This window comes from Juglans microcarpa x Juglans regia, chromosome 3D (assembly GCF_004785595.1).
Source record: "Juglans microcarpa x Juglans regia isolate MS1-56 chromosome 3D, Jm3101_v1.0, whole genome shotgun sequence".
Lineage (NCBI taxonomy): Eukaryota > Viridiplantae > Streptophyta > Magnoliopsida > Fagales > Juglandaceae > Juglans > Juglans microcarpa x Juglans regia.
In genome coordinates, this window is record NC_054598.1 from 38,871,863 (window position 1) to 38,887,238 (window position 15,376).

The following is a 15,376-nucleotide window of genomic DNA, read 5'->3' on the forward strand; positions in this document are numbered from 1 at the left end:
ATCTTCAACGAGGGTAACTTATTGTATGGTGATGAACAAGTAATGGGTCTGGAGTAACTTTGAACAGTTTGAATGGCCAAATGTGTTACTATTTCAAATGGGTTCATTAATCTACTTTTTGACGTGGCCTCCCCGGAATGCACTTCAATCAGTTGTGTATGAAGGTCCAAACGTCATACCTCCTGTATCAGTTGTCGCCCTGGATTCACTGCAGATGATAAAAGAAACTAATGGTATATTTGCATGGCTGAATTTTTGGAGGAAGATACAGATTTAGACCAGATCCAAATCCAAACACAGCCTGAAAGAACTGTTTGATGCTAGATTTTTAAAGATTCAGCAATATCAGCTAATGGCAATGTACAAAACGGGTAGAAGTCTATGAATGGAAAGAACAGGCACCATGCCGAGCAGAGAACTCTTAGAAGTACAATATAACAACTAAAAAGTTGTTATATTCTCACATATGTACTTTCCTCCAAAATTCCACCCACAAAGGGGTTTAAAGTTCAAACAATACAGGATTTCTCCAACTAGTTGTGCATGATATCCATCATCTCGGTTCTGTTAGAGATGACGCCAGAACTCTTCTTTGGAGATGCTCTGGGGCATGTATGAATAGACTTCCATTAGCACATCTTGTAATGGAAGGAGGAAAGGGGGATTGCCAGTAGTATAAATAATCATCTGTGTTGCTTTAATTAACTGTACAGAGCCTCCCCCTACAGTTGAGCAGATTTCCAACAAGAAAAGGAGCTAAATTCTAAACCAATACAAGGTCCCCTTCTTCTTGTTGTTCTTCTTGTTGCTCAGGTAGCCGTCCTTCACGGTAAGGAAGAAGAATGCGCTTTATTTCTTCGGCACTAAGTGTCTCATACTCTAAAAGTGCATTTGCCAGCGCATGTAATGCCTTCTCATGCTGAATAAGTCAAGAGAAACAAAAGTTAGCCAGTCCTACAATTCTCCAAGTCCAACCATGAATGTCCATTATAACCAATGGAGTATCAAAGTTGCCAATATTTCAAGCACCAAAAAGATAAATGCCAAAGACAAGCCAAGCTATGCTACCATAGAGGTTGTACTCAGGAACCTGGATTCCTTCCAATCTATGTCAACTACAGCGGCTATACTAAAGAATCTAATCCTATCATTCGCATATATGACCGGTTCTAGGTTTTCATAATCCACAAGGTAAACCTATAGCTATGAGCAAAAATAATCCAAAAGTAGGAGTGCCCATAACCTTGGATTGCATATTTCTCATTTTCAAGAAAAAACTACAAACACATGAAAGCTAATGGAAAAACCTTCTTTAGCAATGCTTTCACACGGTCATATGCGTCTCTTAGAAGTCTCACCACCTGCACAACCAACGATAGAGATTTAAATAATCTATACATGTGAATATCCATTATTAGGCCAAAAGAACCCCAAATTCCAAAAAACATACTTCAGCATCAATACGTGATTGCATTTCCGAACTTGGTCGCTCTTTGATGTGAACTGGTCCAATTGTATCACTCATCCCACAATTGGATACCTTGCATGGCAAAAATTCCAAACAACACTAAGCAATCGAAATGGAAAGTTCACATGTTTAAAGCATACACAGAGGTCCGAGACAAAATGTTTTGATTTATGCTGATTTCATAGCACAAAAAACAGGTTACAGGAATAAAAAAAGACAACCCCCATGCAGGTAAGCGCTTTGTTTACGGCATAAAGATGGAAATATACCATATAGTGGGCTAGCTCTGTAGCTGTGTAAAGATCGCTACTCGCTCCCGTTGTGACATAGTCCTGACCAAAGATGAGCTCTTCTGCAACTCTTCCTCCCATACAAACATCAAGACGAGCTAATAACTGCTTCTTGCTAACTGATGTCTCATCGCTGGAAGGAAGCTGAGTGACCATTCCCAAAGCAGATCCACGTGGCATAATTGTTGCCTTGTGTATTGGATGTGCAGCCTCTGTATTGAAGGCAACAATCGCATGACCACTCTCATGGAATGCAGTGAGCTGAAAGAAGTGCAAGTAATGTTAGTAAGTATTAACTACGCATTTGGGATTAAGTAATTCCTGGGAAACGTTTATTGTCCTGCAGACGCTCTTGAAGCCATTTCTATTCCCGTGTCTCATGTTTTTAAATTGTTAGCACGCAAGCATTCTGATCCATTTAATTAGAGTTAATATAGAAATACAGAGATCGCAAAATCCAGTGATACGCTCAGGCTCTAATTAATACAGACTGGACCCAAAACATTGAACACATGATTCAATGGGTATAAAATCATACTTGAACAAGATAAGCCAATGGCTCAAACTATACCCTGGATTGCCTCATAGGAAGATATGCATACCTTCTTTGACTCTTCAGATATGAACATTGTTTTCCGCTCTGTACCCATCATGATCCTGTCTTTTGCAAATTCCAGCTGAGAAGCGGTTAACTTTTCTGCACCTTCAACAGCAGCTTTAATGGCAGCAATATTAACCAAGTTTGCAAGATCTGAGAAAGAAGAAAAGAAAAGAAAAAAAGGTTAAGTTGGCAGGACACGTGGGTTACTACAAGAACAAGAAAAAACGAAAAATCAGCTTCATTGATTGAAGAAAATCAATTGTCATTGAGAGAGATGGGAAGCTCACCAGCCCCATTGAATCCTGGTGTACCTCGAGCGATTGCTTTTACATCTACATTGTCAGCCAATGGTTTATCCTGTAGATAGAGCTCCAATATTTCTTGACGACCTCGTACATCTGGATTTGGAACAACAATCTAAACAGATGGATATTTGTTAGCTTTTCTCTTTTAATGTCAAAATAAATCGACACTAAAACTCAGATATATCTAAAGCAGACACCACTCAATGGAGCCATGGAGTGAGAAGTGATGAACTAACCCACAGAGTCCTTAGCCAGCGTCAATTGCCAAGAAATTGGCCCAAATTTCAAAACTCTCAAAGATTATATAAAAATATTACTCGGTAGTCCATAGAGGAAAGAACTTACATGCCTATCAAATCTACCAGGCCTTGTTAAAGCTGGATCAAGAATATCAGGCAAATTTGTTGCAGCCATTAATATTATGCCCTACAGAAAAATGTCGTGCATCTTCAGAAACACTGGAAGCAACTAATCAATACCGTAACATGTCTAGATGTACCTCATTCTGTTCAAAGCCATCCATTTCGACGAGCAGTTGATGCAATGTTTTCTTTGTATGGCCTTCCCATTGTTTTCTTGTGGACCCAACAGCATCTATTTCATCGATGAAAATTATACAAGGAGCCTATGAAATATGGAACAACGCAAATGACATGTCAGAAACACATACGAAAGCAGCACATATATATATATATATATTAACAACTTTTCAATGTAGTGTAAATGATATTTAACGACTATAAACTAGAATGAATATATTGTGCCTTACATGATGCACAAAGAGCTTTACTCCCTTTTGGTTTCAGTTTGTAGTTGTAATTTTAGTTCTTTGTACTTTTAATGTCCCACTATTATTTGCAAAAGCCTCAGAGTGATGTCTCCCGTTTTTCTCCAGATTTCATGGTGCAGGGTCATTGACCACCTTGAATTGTGTAAATTACCTCTATATTCTTCATATATATATGTATGGATTCCCCCCCCCCCCCCCCCCCCCCCCCCAACAAAACACAAAAGAAAAAAAGACCCAAAACATACATGCACATCAGTGTCACAAAGAATGCCTCAAGAACCAAACCTTTTTCTTTGCAGCTTGGAATAAGGATCTCACACGCCGAGCACCAACACCAACAAACCTACCATATAGATAACATGAAATTAGCACCCCAACACATTACTTGAGTAATTCCAAGATCGGAGCAACCATGGTGTATGGGTGGATAGCGGATCCGGTTATCTGTCAGGTTAATACATGGGCAGATAACCATCCACATGCATCTGGATATGCAGATTGGGCCAGATGATGAACAGTCTTTAAATTGAGCATTATCAGTTCACTCCAAATAACCACCGGACCCCATCCCTAAGATCACAAGTTATCATATGAAATCACAACTTATCAGAACAGGTATATTAGTTCTCCAACACACATCCCTCATATTGACACCAATTTTCTGTTCCCAATACCATCTTTTCAATGCCACAAGAAAAATTTAAAGGGAAAACTTAACAGCCAAAAGAGTTTAGTGGTATCACAAGAAGGTCTGTATACCGGTGCAACAGCATCAGCAGCTAGTGTATTGACAAACGCTATTACGTGTATGATTTAACTGGTAGAACAATGATGGGACTGACTGAAAAATGGATCATTCAAAATGAATGGTAGTACAGAGAGAGACACATAAATCGACCATCAAAAGAGAAAGCACTGATTTTCATATGCTAAACAAAGGCAAAACTGGAAAGAATACCATAATCATTAGTCTGTTAAGTAAAAACCGGTATCATAAATTAAAAACAGGAAGAAAACACGTAAGCTGTGTTGTATATTATAGTTAGCAAATTTCTGTACAGTAAATTTGGCTTACATTTCCTCAAATTCAGATCCTGCTCTATAGAAAAACGGTACCCCAGCTTCACCAGCAATAGCCTTCAAGGTCCCAGAAAGAAAGAAAAAATATCAGGAAAATTTAAGATTGGATTGAACGCATTACACATATGGAAGATTTCATGCAAAACCAGACAAACAAATTCAACATAGATGATTGAGAACTCATCATTGCAAACTAAGATCAGTAATCATTCCTACTTGGAAACATATGCATGGAAAGGTGAAGAAATTCGGCATGTATAAGCATTATAAAGCATGATCCATTATCCTTCCTTTGTATAACCTAGCAATCAACAATCTGCCATTCAGTATAAATCCATTTACATAAGACTGTTGCTGATACCATTACAATGAGGGAACCCCCTGATTTGGTTTAAGTAATCAAAATAGAGCATTAGCTTTAGCACACAGTCTGAACCCCCTCCCCGTTCTTTTCTGCAAGAAATTTCTACAGCTATAGACACTTCTTGTTTGAATATGAGTGGGCAGATATATGTTCACCAATTTCTGGTAATTTAAAATAATGCATTCGCAAACTACTGTTTGCTTCCCTTTGAAGTGCCCTAATATCACTCTATTTTTTTCAATGATGGTTAGACACAAATTAGTGTCTTCCAATGAACTCCATGTGCATGAAATCTCACATCAAAACCAACAATGTCAAATATATTAATGACATGCTTGCCCATGCTTGCCAACAGGCACTTAATTCCATATATGGGTGGGAAAAAGCTCCATGAAAAAATAAAAATCCATATGCAGAAGTATGCAAATAAGCACCTTACCTTGGCAAGCAAAGTTTTTCCAGTTCCAGGTGCTCCTGTCAAAAGAATTCCCTGCAAATAAGGATGTGTTAGGCTCTATAATATAAAAACCATCAAGTATAGAAACCAAAAAAAAAAAAAAAAAAGTTCAAAATAGGTGAAATCAGAAAGACAGAAATACCCTTCAATATGGGAAACAATCAATCTAGTTGACAGACTAAAACTAACCACGAAGGTTGAAGTCACTTGATCACTAGCACATACACATTTCATGCTTAACTAACAAAGCAATGAGTTATTGCACACTGGTGCACTACATGATCAACAAACAACATAGAATCAACATGTTACACTGCATACAACGTGAGGAGAACCTAAACCGCAATATTTGCAAATAAGGAATTCCAAAGAATAATTGTGAACCAAATAAGACTATCTTGATCAAACCTTTGGTAACTTTCCACCAAGTCGAGTAAATTTAGAGGGGTTTTTAAGATATTCCACCACTTCCTCAAGCTCCTGCTTCGCATCATCACAACCTTTGACATCCTTAAATGTTTTAACATTCTGCAAGACAACGAATTAGCCAGGATGATTAATAAGGTGCTCTTCCACACAAGTGTAATGCATGTAACAGATTAAACACTCAGATTTCTTGAAATTTACTCCCATAAAACAATTAAGAAACCAAGAAAAAGACTTTAACAAAGTTATTACCAAGTGGCTAGGTAATATCACGTCCTTACCTTAACTTTCAGCTAAAAATGGAAACAAAAACTAGGCACAAGCCAGAAAGTCTCACTTTGATCGTGTACACCAGTTTCAGTTAAAAATTTTAGACAAAATTGTTGGTACTTGTCCAACTATTCTAAATTCGTTCAAGTGAATAATAACTGAAGTTTAACCATTTTCCAGGAACTGTAGCAATGTCTTAAAAGGTTGCAAATATGAAGAGTAGAGAACACCAAACATCTACCTTCTCAGGCATAACATCTCTATTTAACTCTTTTGGGGCATAGGAAGAACTTGAGCCAACACCTGATGTTCCTATCCCACCCAAGCTCCCTATGTACTTTTGAAGTGCAGCAGCACCCATTAACCTGAAAATATAAATCATGTTTGCAGGGGGTACAACTTCAGGATACGGGATACAGGCAAGCACTACTAGGAGCATGTGCGTGCGTGTGCAGAGAGAGAGAAAGAGAGTTGGAGAACAGATAAATCATACCATACTAATCCAACAGCTACAGTGAACAAGATGGTTGAGATAAGCTCTTGGGCAAAACGTGATTTGTTTGAAACTTTAGGCTCAACCTAACAGAAGAACCATCTCTTATAAGTTACATTAAAAAATACACACAAGAAAAAATGAGTATCCATGTAGAAAGCGGAAAAAAAATTTAAATCTTGCACCATATAATCAAACTTTACACCAAAAGCAGAAAATTTTAAACACATCCTTCAACCTATATTGAGACAACCCTCTTTTATAAAAACTTACCATTACAACATGCAATGGCTGCTTCTCAGATATGCCAGGGTTCACAAAAGCCTCATCTGTGTTACCCGATGCTCGCTGCTTGAGCTCTTGCAACTATATGTATAAAATTAATTATCAGATGAGTAACACATCTTAAGTTAAGATGAAGACAAGATAAAAGGAAGCAAGATGAGGCAATATGGGAGGAACACACACACACACACACACACACACACATCCACACACATCAGCCCAGAAATGATTCAGAGCTGAATAACTTGGAAGGACTGCAGCTGTTGATTTGCTTCTTGTTGTTCGTACTAAGAGAATGCTTCAATTATGCAATACCATGATTAAGAGTGGTGAATGAGGATCTCCATCTATGTAGTCAAACATGGATGAACATGAGTAGCCTCAGATACATGACAAGGTATCTCAAAACATAGATACAAAAGTAATGAGCAAATTAATCTAGGACTACTTCTCCTAGAAATGGCCTAATGAGCAAGAGAAACTGAAAATCCTTAAGAAATACAGAGAAATAGAAGTAGTGCTCAAATATCATGATACATGAATATGTATCTGAAGTTGCTACACCCATCCTCATATCAAACCTTGGGGAGAAAAAAGGAAAATGGAAACATGGAGGATCGGCCTGGCAGTGACTTTCACACTTAAAATATTCATGTAAAGTACTTATCAATAAAAAAAAAATATTCATGTAAAGTGACATCTAGTAGAAGAACGAATGCTACATGGAATATATGAACTAAATAAAAATATATGGTCTGTTTTTAAAAAGGGTGTCAACTAAAAATAGAGGCAGGTTTTATTAAGTAAAAGGTGTCAACTAAATATATCCATTCAAGAAATGATATAAAAGAAAAACAAGTTTCCCGTCATGATAGGCTAGCATCCATTCCATGGTTCTATACTTAACCATTTCTATACTTTTCATTTTCTTTATTATCAATAGCACACTTCGTGGCTATATGTGACATAAAAGGCCTAGCATACCACCTATACCATATCTAATCACTCAGTCTGAATATGGCACTTGATAAGACGAGCAAGTATATGGGAATGTTCGTATGTGGGTTGGTCCTATTTGGCCTCTCAGGGAGCATCAGGTGGTGTGTTATTAATGTGGGATAAAAGAGTGGTTGAGGCGATTGAGGAATGTGTTGGAGAGTTTTCGGTTTCGGTGTTATTCAAAAATGTGAGCGATGGGTGGGATTCGGCTTTTGCAGGGTCCTATGGTCCCAATATGGATAGAGATAGGCGAAGGTTGTGGGAGGAGTTGGCGGGAATTTACTCTTTATGGGATGTGCCGTGGTGTATGGGGGATGATTTTAACAATTACTCGTTTTCCTAGTGAACGATCGGGACATCATCGGCACACTTTAGCTATGTCAGAATTCTCTAAGTTCATCTTTGATTTGGACCTTATGGACCTTCCCTTGGTGGGTGGTGAGTACACATGGTCTAACGGCCATGTTTGGTCGAAATTGGATAGATTCCTTGTCTCGCCGTTATGGGAAGCTCATTATCCAGAAGTAAGTCAGAAAATGTTAGCTCGAATCAGTTCAGACCATTTTCCCATTCTCTTAGATTGTGGGGGCATTCACGGGGGTCGCCGGTATTTCAAGTTTGAGAATATGTGGCTTAAAGTGAACGGGTTTGTAGAGTTGGTGAATACTTGGTGGGCATCGTACCAGTTTAGTGGCACTCTGAGTTTCATTCTTGCAGGTAAGCTGAAGGCTCTAAAACAAGACCTGAAGAAGTGGAACTTGGAAGTATTTGGGCACACTGACAATCAAAAGTCCACTTTGTTGGAGGAATTGCAGGAGCTAGAGGGTAAGGAATCATTGGGAGGGCCTCTGAGGAGTTATTGAGGAAAGCCACGGTTGTGTCAGAGTTGGAAAGGGTTTTGTTGGCAAAGGAGACATCATGGAGTCAAAAATCCAGAGCCCTTTGGTTGAAAAAGGGTGATAGGTGTACGAAGTTTTTTCACAAAATGGTTAATTCTCATCAACGTAACAATGTGATTGAGTCGCTTCATTCAGGCACTCAGGTGCTATCCTCTCCCACTGAACTAGAAAGTCATATTGCACAATATTATGAGACACTTCTCTCCGAATCGGTATCTTGGAGGCCGAAACTTGATGATTTATCGTTTGAGGCAATTGATCCGCAACTTGTGAGTGTGTTGGAGAGACTTTTCGATGAAGATGAGATTTTCAAGACCATCTCTAGTATGGCTAAGGACAAAGCGCCGAGTCGTGATGGTTTCTCATTGGGTTTCTTCCAAACTTGTTGGGATGTGGTGAAAGGTGATGTCATGCGGGTGTTCAGTGAATTTCACGCTTTTAAAAAGTTTGAGAAATCACTTAACGTGACTTTTATTGCGCTCATTCCCAAGAAACATGGGGCTTCATGTATTGAGGATTTTCGTCCAATAAGTTTGGTTAGTAGTGTCTATAAGATTATATCAAAGGTTCTTGCTAACCGGCTTAGTCCAGTGTTGGAAAATATTATTTCCAAGCCTCAGAATGCTTTTATCGAGGGAGACAGATACTTGATTCGGTGCTCATTGCAAATGAGAGCCTAGATGCTAGATTGCGGGAGGGAAGTCCAGGTACTCTTTGCAAGTTAGACATGGAGAAGGCCTATGATCATGTGAACTGGGAATTCCTTTTGTATTTGCTCAAGAGGTGTGGTTTTGGAAATAGGTGGATTTCTTGGATGCGTCATTGTATTTCATCGGCTCGGTTTTCTGTGCTAGTTAACGGCACTTCTACTGGTTTTTTTTATAGTTCGAGGGGTTTACGGCAGGGGGATCCGTTATCTCCTCTTATTTTTGTTATAGTTATGGAGGCGTTGAGTAGGATGGTGCAGGCTACTGTTGATGGGGTTTTTTATCTGGTTTTCAAGTTGGAAATGACTCTGGCAGCCATTGCATCATTTCTCATCTCCTATTCGCAGATGACACTCTGATTTTCTGTGAAGCAAATAGGAGTTAAGTCCAAACTCTACGTGCATTATTACTTTGCTTTGAAGCAGTGTCAGGGCTTAAGGTCAATCTTGGCAAATCTGAGATGGTCCCTGTGGGTGTGGTTCCTAATATACGCAGTCTAGCAAGACTTCTGGATTGTAGTGTGTCCTCTTTCCCAATGAAATATTTGGGCCTTCCGTTAGGCGCAACTTTCAAGAGTAGAGCAATATGGAATGGGGTGGTAGAGAAGATAGAGAAAAGGTTGGCTGGATGGAAAAGGGTGTATTTATCGAAAGGGGGTCGTCTCACCCTTATCAAGAGCATCCTCACTAATCTTCCCACTTATTTTTTATCTCTTTTTCCTATGCCTACAGGGGTGGCGAATAGGATTGAGAAACTTTTCAAGGCTTTTTTATGGGAAGGCATAGGGGAGGAGAATAAATTTCATTTGGTTAATTGGAAGACAATATGTGCCCTAGTTGTGAATGGGGGGTTGGGTGTATGTAATTTGAGAACTTTTAATAAAGCGTTATTGGGTAAATGGCTTTGGAGATATCATTTGGAAGGGGGATCTCTGTGGAAAGAAACTTGACGTTGCTTGGGGTGGTTGGTGTTCCAATGAAGTGAGAGGGGGCATGGAGTGGGGCTATGGAAGTTTATAAGGAAGGGGTGGACAAGCTCCATAAATCATATTCGCTTTGTCGCAGGGGAGGGCAACCGTATCAGTTTTTGGCGGGACGTGTGGTGTGGAGATCAGACATTGGAAAGGGTGTTTCTGGCTTTATATCGTATTGCAATTAATAAAGAGGCTTCAGTGGCGGATGTGCGGTTATCTGCTCATGGTTCACATCAGTGGAATATTCTGTTTAATAGGGATATTCATGATTGGGAATTATCTATGGTTTCAGACTTTTTCAGCTTGCTACACTCCTTGGGGACTTCTATGGCATAGCATGACAGTTTGAAATGGAGGATTCAGGATCACAAGAAGTGAACAGTAAAGGCGTATTATAAACTCTTGATTGCACAAGATCACACCCATTTTCCTTGGAAGAACATTTGGAGGTCTCGTGTACCCTCTAGAGTTGCTTTCTTTGTTTGGAATGCCGCCCTTGGGAAGATCTTGACCACGGACAACTTGAGGAAGAGAGGATGTGTAATGTTGGATTGGTGTTACATGTGTAAAAAGAATGGAGAATCGATAGATCATCTTTTACTACATTGTGATGTAGCAAGGGGGTTGTGGGAGGAGACTTTTAGAAAGGTTGGTGTGGCTTGGGTAATGCCTATGAGGGTGGTGGATTTGATGGCTTGTTGGAGAAAATTGCAGGGCAATCCTCAAGTGGCAGCAGTTTGGAGAATGATTCCGTTGTGTATCATGTGGTGTATTTGGACGGAAAGGAATGTGCGCTGTTTTGAAGACAAGGAACGAACAATGGTGGAGTTGAAGAATTTTTTTTCTGCATACTTTATTGCTTTGGTTTTCAGCTATTGTATTAAATGGGGATGATATTCATGAATTTCTATCCGTAGTTCATCGCTCTTAGAATGTATTTAGGAGTTCTATTGTATACTTCCTGTGTACATGGTACATGCCTATTTCATTCACATCAATAAAGTTTATCTCTTAAATATCAAAAAATAGACGAGCAAGTAATCATCAGTGAGTGATAGGGGTGAATTTGTAAAGAAGCATCGATCTTTCTAATTCTATAGTAAGATTTGGACAATTTGAGAATGGTAAAACTCCTGAGATACCATTCTCCTAACTTCTAGGTTATATTAGAGTACATGACATACACATATTTCTTTGCTAGGAACATTTGCAATCCATTATCTACACAAGCACGCACACGAATTTCCATATTGGTTAAAATGCATTTTTTTTTTTTTTATAATGTATTGCATGGTATGGGTTGATTTCATGTCATACCAAAGACACAAACTTAGAAAAGTATAACAGAATATACAAACAACACCAGGCAAACCGTCTAGGAACAACTAAATACTAAAAGGTCCAAAACATGACTATTGGAGCATTAGTCCGAGGGTAATCACAATGCTTGATTACCAATGTAGGAAGACTAGAAGGCTTCCCAGTCTCCTCGTCTGGAAGATATTCTGATATAGCATTCGTGACCACAAGAGCTCGAAGATATTCTGCAACTCCTCTACTATCTACTGCATGATCCCTTTGCTCAAAACGCTTGATGACAGATTCTGGACTGCAAAGTGAGAAGGAAAAAAGTTTCAAACAAATTTTTGTTAATAACTTTAATAGAAAAGAAAATATGTATAGAGTGTTGTGACAACATAAGAGAATTCAATCAGGCGTGTATTAAAGGTGTAAAGAGTCTTTATATTCTTCACTTTTCCTCAATTTTCATTTCGCAATCAAGAAGAACATGGAAAGTCTTAAAGAGTCTAAAACAATTAATATTGTGAATCCCCCTGCTATAATTTTGGTCAACAGACTAAGGTGTCGTTTGGATTCGAAGATGAGTTGAGATGAGTTGTGAATAGTAATGAGATTTGTGAGTTAAAGTTGCTTAATAGTAGTGAATAGTAGTGAGATGAGTTTAGATGAATTGAGATGGGTTGTGAATACAAACGAAGCCTAAAACAACCATATGCCATACTAGAATAAATTTTTGCTTTCTGAAAAACATAATCTTCATAGACCACAATTTCATTTCCGTTACCATTATTTTCCCCTACAAAACAGAAGATAGCGAATTAAAAGAACGCAAAACTGAATCATCTAACCTATGCTTATTGAGCTCAGCCAGTAGAACATTTTGCTTCACCACGTCCTTCGGGTTTGCATCTGCCTCCGCAATCAACCTGTCCAACCGCTTTTCCTGCCGCCAAAAGGGCCACCAACTCAACCAATCCCTCTCCAGAAACTTCTCGAACCCTTTTCTCACTCTCACCCATATCCCCATCAAGAACACCATAAACGGTATCCGACTCTTGATCTCAGCACCACTCAAATTCCCACCCTTTCCCTCTCTGTCAGTCAAATTCTGCTCCTTTCCCTCACTTTGCTCCACTTTCTCACTATTACCCTCACTATCCACTCCACCATTCTCCAAACCCACCTCTCCAAATTCACTCTTCAACTCAATTTCCGGATTCCCACCCCCAAATTCATCAGTTTTTGAATTTCCAAATTCGGAAACCGAGCTATTCCCATTGAAACTCGAGCTCTGGCCATCAAAATCCTTGAAATTCGAATCTTTAGAATCGGAAACCCAATCCGTATTCGAAAAATTCAATCTTTCGGAATCGAAACCCGCACTTTCGGGGCGTAATGTACAAGGAACCGTCAGAGTCCGGGGACGAAATGGGGATAACCGGAAAGTTGAGGAAGTGAACGTAGAGAGAGAAAGCGGATTGAAAGAGAGACAAGAAGAAGAAGAAGCAACATAGCGAGTAAGATGTAAACGCTTCGAAGAAGGGATGAACAACGAGGGTTTAGAGAGAAGAAACGCTTGCAGAGTAGTGGTCATTGTTGATGGAGTTTATCAGAATCTCTCAGTTTCAGCTGCACTCCCCCTCGCCGAGCTGGGGAGAGAGAAGGAGAGAGGGATTAAGAGCCACAGAGAATTTTGGGTCAGGAAGAGAGAGCCTTATCTTTGGGATTAAAATTGGCGCCGGCTCTGGTCGTGACTCGTGAGACTGACTGCGTACACAGGTATTTACGTCTTTTTGCGACGTTTCTTGTTTTTTTTTCCCCAAACTAATCAAAGTTGGGAAATAATATTCCCGTCGATTGATTTTTTTAATATTTAATAATTAAGGAATTGTTTTTTAATAAATTTGCGATTTTTATCTTTTTAAAATATTTATAAGAATTTAAAAATATTTGAAAAATAAAAATAAAAAAATAATTTATACTATCGTTAAAAATACTTGGTGGGGTTTCTCGGTGGACCTTACTGGGTCCATCAAAGTTTTAGGGTAAGGCTTATAATCTAATACAATTTTTGAAAACATGGAGGCCCAAAACTAGGAAGAGTCGCGCTACACGGTGTAACCCAAGAAAATCTTCCGAAAAGGTCATTTGACTCTTTTTATTTTTAAATTTTTTTTATACATTTTTATATTCTTAGACATTTAAAAAAATTCACAACATTATTAAATTTTTTTTAATTATTAAGTAAAAAAAATAAAAACAAAAAAATAAAATCGAGAAAATGTACGAGGACCACCTCTAGGTTGCCCAAGCATTTTCCAACTAGGAAATTATCCAAATATAAATATTTAAACGTAGATAGAGGCCCTGTCCTAATTTCGAAAATGGTCCAAAATTGCCTAATGATTTAGGGAAGTACGAGCCGCACTTTACTCGAGTGCCATCATCCTCTCATTCTATCGTTATCTAAAATATACTTTAAGAAATTTTTCTATCGAGAGTTTGTGCACTTTTAGATTAGTCAGGATGTTATATTTACAACCGATGTCAATAAAACAAAAAAGAAACTATATAGGAGTGTCATAAACTTAAGTAAAGAGACGTTACAACCCTTCACATTTATGGAATAGGAGGATAATGAATGTGAAGTTTTTAAATTTTATCATGATTAGAAGGAGTTCCAAATGTGACATTCTCCTAAAACTAAGATGGAGATTAACCGGTTGTATTGTCAATGATGTTGCTGCAGTGATCACGTGTTATAATGATAATATTATTGGATAAAAGTGTATATAAAAGCTCTCCCACCACTTTTCGAGAGCATGGTAGTGTGCCTTTTTGCTATGAAATTGATTTTATCCACCCTATCAATCTAATTCGAGAATGCAAAGGAAGCAAAGTTGGAGATTTTCAACTATCAACTTGATATGGTCAGACTCAACTTTCTCATATGATCCGCTCGTAATGAATTCTTACTTTAACGCAATCTAACACTTCGTATAATTTATTTTTACAGTTAAGATGAGATAAAATAAGATGAATTGATATAAAAATTGAAAGTTAAATAAAATAATATTAGAATATATATTTGTAATATTATTTTTATTTTGAAATTTGAAAAAATTGAATTATTTATTTTATTGTTTGAAAATTTAAAAAAATTATAATAATTAGATAAGATGAGATGAAAAATTTTATGAAAGTAAACTAGGCCTTAATTGATACCCGTATCCATTATATCGCATGTTTGGTTCTTAACTGATTTTTTTGTTCTTCTTTTGGGCTTTCTTATCATTCTTCTTCGGCAACCACGACTAAAACCGTCCGTAGTTGGCCTGCCCCCAAAATGGAATTCGGTCATTTTCTGCACAAGTTTTCTTAATCATTGGACATGTCAAAATGGTGAATCAGAGAGGAACACACAACATGATGTGGCGCACACATGATTCATACGATCACCGGGGATAGTGATATCAAATCTTTGAACCCTCATTCCATCCGATCACTAGGGATAGAGAAATCAAATCTTTCAACCATCATTCCTAACCACCACATTTGGAATGCGATTGCAATGCAAATGCGAGACTATTGGGTGCACTGCAGAGCATGTTGGAACCCTAGGGAAGAAACGGAAGACACGAAGTGAAAGAAGTGAACTGGAGGAACT

At 38.3% G+C, this 15,376-nt stretch overlaps 1 protein-coding gene across 1 annotated transcript; it reads right to left on the minus strand.

The window, feature by feature from the left end:
- Positions 1-437: 437 nt before the first annotated feature.
- LOC121254883 (ATP-dependent zinc metalloprotease FTSH 11, chloroplastic/mitochondrial) lies at positions 438-13,515 on the minus strand. The gene is made up of 17 exons (XM_041155078.1): positions 12,558-13,515; positions 11,863-12,016; positions 6,818-6,910; positions 6,545-6,630; positions 6,293-6,416; positions 5,764-5,883; positions 5,338-5,388; positions 4,530-4,591; positions 3,740-3,797; positions 3,164-3,289; positions 3,010-3,090; positions 2,647-2,776; positions 2,361-2,509; positions 1,738-2,019; positions 1,451-1,540; positions 1,308-1,361; positions 438-919 (listed from the first exon to the last, which is right to left on the minus strand). Exons 1-17 carry the CDS (start codon positions 13,301-13,303, stop codon positions 764-766), a joined length of 2,562 nt encoding a protein of 853 aa, XP_041011012.1. The 5' UTR covers positions 13,304-13,515; the 3' UTR covers positions 438-763.
- Positions 13,516-15,376: the final 1,861 nt, after the last annotated feature.

What these genes read in the sequence shown, in the direction of transcription:
- LOC121254883 (XM_041155078.1), bottom strand. Translation starts at nt 13,303, where the DNA reads ATGACCACTACTCTGCAAGCGTTTCTTCTCTCTAAACCCTCGTTGTTC. An exon ending in ATGGCTTTGAACAGAATGAG is followed by an intron (nt 3,091 to 3,163) that starts GTACATCTAGAC and finishes ATTTTTCTGTAG; the next exon opens with GGCATAATATTAATGGCTGC. An exon ending in TATCTGAAGAGTCAAAGAAG is followed by an intron (nt 2,020 to 2,360) that starts GTATGCATATCT and finishes CACTTCTTTCAG; the next exon opens with CTCACTGCATTCCATGAGAG.